Raw genomic sequence first — 2568 nt, forward strand, 5'->3', positions numbered from 1 at the left:
TCTCTCTCTCTCTCTCTCTCTCTCTCTCTCTCTCTCTCTCTCTCTCTATTTATCTTATCAAGACATTTTTCATTTCAACGCCAATTGAAATTATATTGACAAAATTTATATATATCAAAGCCAAGCAAGCAAGCAAGCAATCAACCAACCACTAACTAACTAATAATTGATATTTAACAAACCTCTCGTGGATCTTCTTCTGTCGATCTTTATCCTTCTTTTTTCGTTTTTGTTTTAACGCCGGATCGTACTCTCCCTTCATTTGAAATTTAGCCCTTTGCACCGACAACGTTTTCCCTCTTATCTTCCATCCGTCGAGAATTTTCAATGCTAATTCGACTGACTCCACCTGGACATAAAACGATTCGTATTGTTATATGAAATAATTATTATTATAATTAAATGAACAAACAAACAAACAATATTCAATTCATTGGAAATAATAATAATAATAATAATAATAATAATAATAATATTTATTCATTCATTCTATTTTCTTTGAATAGAAATTAGTATCAATATGATACTTGCTCTTGCATTTCCGGCAATTCCAGTAGCATCGATTAATATCAAATACAAATCACGTCGTTCGGAAACAACCTGCCAACGGCAACGTTAATTAATTCGTCCGTGAACGTTCATCGGGCAATTTAAAAGAATCGAACGTGACGTATCTCAAACCTATACGGTATATGTTTTTCCATGCACGAATGCCAATAATTATTATCATACGTTATAAAAAAATGCCCCGGTGCTCGTGCAACAGCTTGGAGTCCCTATTTATTGTGCTGGAATAATGGCCACCGTCCATTCTCATTGTGAATGGACATCGCATATAGAAATATCCCGATAAAATTCATCGCAGATACTTACGTACGATCGAATCTCCTCCTCTTTCGCTTTTTTCTTATTTATTTTATTTCTTTAATGAAACAGACGTCTGTTTCATTAAAGTAGATATACGCGAGAAGAAACTATCTCCGTAATCCCATGACATTACATTCCAATGTATTCAATATTTTCTTGACATATCCAATAATTAAAAGATGCAAACTATCCTGCATAATTAATCGTACGCTTTTGAAAGAAAAAAAAAATATCTCAAAGTATTACTAATACAAAGATTTATATTTTTATCACGTAGACGCGCATACACACACACACACACACACACAAATATACATATAAAATCGGTCAAAAGAGAACGTTACACGATTTAAAAGATTTTTTTTAAATAACTTTGGTCGAGAAATAGGTTGACTAAATTAAATATGTAATTATTTTCTCAGTAATTAAACAGGTGATTGATATTAAAAAAAAATAAAAAAAAAGAAGGACGAAATTTATTTTTAACAAATTAAGAACTCGTAATCTTGTACACTTTAACGATAGTAACATACGATTAATTTTGATAATGTCATAAAAATTCCACGAGTTAGCGATGTATCAAAAAGAAATATCTAGTTAATTATATTATTCTAAAAATGATAAAAATCGTTTCAATAAAAATGTAAGATTATTGGCAACTTTGGCGAATCTCATGCAGCTGTGACAAATTATTCAATTTCATTGGATAGCAAATCTATCGTAAGTAATACGAGAGAATATAGTTTCGTGTAAGATCCGAAAATAGTTAAACGACGACCAACGAAATCTTTCGTCAGATTTATTTTCAAAATTATCGCACACATTATGGCGTATGTATGTATGTATGTATGTGTGTGTCGTTGAGAATCATTTCTAAAGATGACGTCATGTTCATAGTATTACGTTACAACGATCAAGCCGATACACCGTTCAAATACATCATGATTTTTCTTGAATACATTACGATCAAATGCGAACGACGAAGTCTTGTGAGCTTTTACGATGCAAGAATTAATCGATCTATCTATCGATCGATCGATCGATCGTGTAGGTTCTTAACAACTTACCAACGATCGATACGAATTCCATCTTTGGAAAAGTAACTTTTCTTCGAAGTAAAAAAAAGAAATAAGTCTCTACATCTTCAAATGAGAACGATGATGATTAGTTACAAGTAGCTGGCTGATAAACAAAGATACCGCTGCAGCAAGCATTAAACCTGTTAAACTCTGTTTGACGAGAGTATATTAATTCACGTCAATTCATTCGCTTCGCTGTTTTTTTTCTTTTCTTTCAATTTGCAATATTGCTATTTCATTGCTACGTTAAGAAAAAAAGAAAAAAAGAAAAAAACAAGGACTCGCTTCGTTAAGAGAAATAAATGTAAAAAAAAAAAAAAARAAAAAACACGAAATGATTTATTAAAAAAAAAAAAAAAAGGAACGATCGCGATATTTCCAATTGATACGATATATAGACCGTTTATTTTAAAAGTGGTCTAAGTCCATTTTAGCCCAGTCAATAAGAGGTGAAGGAAAAACTTTCAGGTAGAAGTTCTCGACAGTTTGATACAAAGGTAATTCGACGTCGCTGAATCGAATGGTGCTAATTTTTTTGCAATACGATGTGGCTGTAACGAAAAAAAGGGTAAAAATGGCCGTATCTTAGAATCTAGGCATTTAATCGAAAAAAGTTTCAAAC

At 31.7% G+C, this 2568-nt stretch overlaps 1 protein-coding gene across 1 annotated transcript in view; it reads right to left on the reverse strand.

Annotated features, from left to right (window-relative positions):
- The window catches only part of LOC106786032 (HIV Tat-specific factor 1 homolog), a 52047-nt gene that overhangs the window by 10011 nt on the left and 39468 nt on the right, over window positions 1-2568 (reverse strand). The window contains exon 4 of the mRNA XM_014747012.1: window positions 183-349. Within this exon, the coding sequence (XP_014602498.1) occupies window positions 183-349 (167 nt within the window). The remainder of the gene's footprint in view (window positions 1-182; window positions 350-2568) is intronic.

Source organism: Polistes canadensis, unplaced genomic scaffold (assembly GCF_001313835.1).
Source record: "Polistes canadensis isolate GaletaPanama2010 unplaced genomic scaffold, ASM131383v1 scaffold_63, whole genome shotgun sequence".
Classification (NCBI taxonomy): domain Eukaryota; kingdom Metazoa; phylum Arthropoda; class Insecta; order Hymenoptera; family Vespidae; genus Polistes; species Polistes canadensis.